The sequence below is a fragment of the Chiloscyllium punctatum genome, chromosome 34 (assembly GCF_047496795.1).
Source record: "Chiloscyllium punctatum isolate Juve2018m chromosome 34, sChiPun1.3, whole genome shotgun sequence".
Lineage (NCBI taxonomy): Eukaryota > Metazoa > Chordata > Chondrichthyes > Orectolobiformes > Hemiscylliidae > Chiloscyllium > Chiloscyllium punctatum.
The window spans coordinates 57,687,002-57,688,591 of NC_092772.1; the positions used below are offsets into that span (position 1 = coordinate 57,687,002).

The 1,590-nt window shown below is 54.5% G+C and overlaps 1 protein-coding gene across 1 annotated transcript in view; it reads left to right on the plus strand.

The window, feature by feature from the left end:
• The first annotated feature begins 203 nt into the window (after positions 1–203).
• LOC140458966 (hemicentin-1-like) overlaps positions 204–1,590 on the plus strand; it is a 169,207-nt gene continuing 167,820 nt past the window's right edge. The window contains exon 1 of the mRNA XM_072553703.1: positions 204–362. Within this exon, the coding sequence (XP_072409804.1) occupies positions 266–362 (97 nt within the window). The 5' untranslated portion in view covers positions 204–265. The remainder of the gene's footprint in view (positions 363–1,590) is intronic.

Consider the following 1,590-nt stretch of genomic DNA (forward strand, 5'->3'; position numbering starts at 1 on the left):
CTGAACGGTTCCCCGCAGCCGCAGAGTTACTGGGATCTTTCTGTGCGTGCGATTGCTCATTGAGGGCTGTGACCTCGTTCTGCTGAGGTCAAGAGAGGGAGCGCTGGGTGTTGGGAGGGTGTGGGCCGAATGTCTTGAGTTGATAAGGGGCTGGGGAGTGGGTGTGTGATCTGGGAGTACACACACACACACACACACAGAGGGAGACTGCCAGCTCTCCAGCCGCGGACAGACACAGTGCCCGCTGTCGGACACACACACAGAGATGGGTTGGATGGTGGAGCGCTCTCGCAGACAGATCACCATGTTCCCAGGTCTCCATCTGGTCTGGGTCGTCCTCGCTGTCTCCCACATTCCAGGCGGTAAGCTCATCCTCAGGGTTCCCCCTCTCCACCAGGAGCATTCCCTATCGCTGTTCCCCTGCCAGTCCGGGCCTGGGGGGTCCCACGGTGGGCACTGGGGGGGTCTCAGTGTCCCCGTGTCTGTCTGTGTGTGTCTCAGTCTCTGTGTGAGTGTGTGAGAGTGTGTGAGTGTGTGTGTGAGAGTGTGTGAGTGTGAGAGTGTGCGAGAGAGTGTGTGTGAGTGTGTGTGTGAGAGTGTGCGAGAGAGTGTGTGAGAGTGTGTGAGAGAGTGTGTGTGAGTGTGTGTGTGAGTGAGTGTGTGAGAGTGTGTGTGAGTGTGTGTGTGAGTGTGTGTGAGAGTGTGTGAGTGTGAGAGTGTGCGAGAGAGTGTGTGTGAGTGTGTGTGTGAGAGTGTGTGTGAGAGTGTGTGAGAGAGTGTGTGTGAGTGTGTGTGTGAGTGAGTGTGTGAGAGTGTGTGTGAGTGTGTGTGTGAGTGTGTGTGAGAGAGTGTGCGAGAGAGTGTGTGAGAGTGTGTGAGAGAGTGTGTGTGAGTGTGTGTGAGTGTGTGTGTGAGTGTGAGTGTGAGAGTGTGCGAGAGAGTGTGTGTGAGTGTGTGTGTGAGTGTGAGTGTGAGAGTGTGCGAGAGAGTGTGTGAGAGTGTGTGAGAGAGTGTGTGTGAGTGTGTGTGTGAGTGAGTGTGTGAGAGTGTGTGTGAGTGTGTGTGTGAGTGTGTGTGAGAGTGTGTGAGTGTGAGAGTGTGCGAGAGAGTGTGTGTGAGTGTGTGTGTGAGTGTGTGTGAGTGTGTGAGAGTGTGTGTGTGAGTGTGTGTGTGAGAGTGTGTGTGAGTGTGAGAGTGTGCGAGAGAGTGTGTGTGAGTGTGTGTGAGTGTGAGAGTGTGAGTGTGAGAGTGTGTGAGAGAGTGTGTGTGAGCGTGTGTGTGAGCGTGTGTGTGAGTGTGAGTGTGAGTGAGAGTGTGTGAGAGTGTGTGTGAGGGTGTGGAGAGATCTGGGAGCTCACCCTGTCAAATTCAAACTGATCCACGATCGAAAACATGCAGAGTGACAGTGTAGAGGGAGCTTTACTCTGTATCTAACCCCGTGCTGTCCCTGTCCCTGGGAGTGTTTGATGGGGGGACAGTGTAGAGGGAGCTTTACTCTGTATCTAACCCCGTGCTGTCCCTGTCCTGGGAGTGTTTGATGGGGGGACAGTGTAGAGGGAGCTTTACTCTGTTTCTAACCCCGTGCTGTCC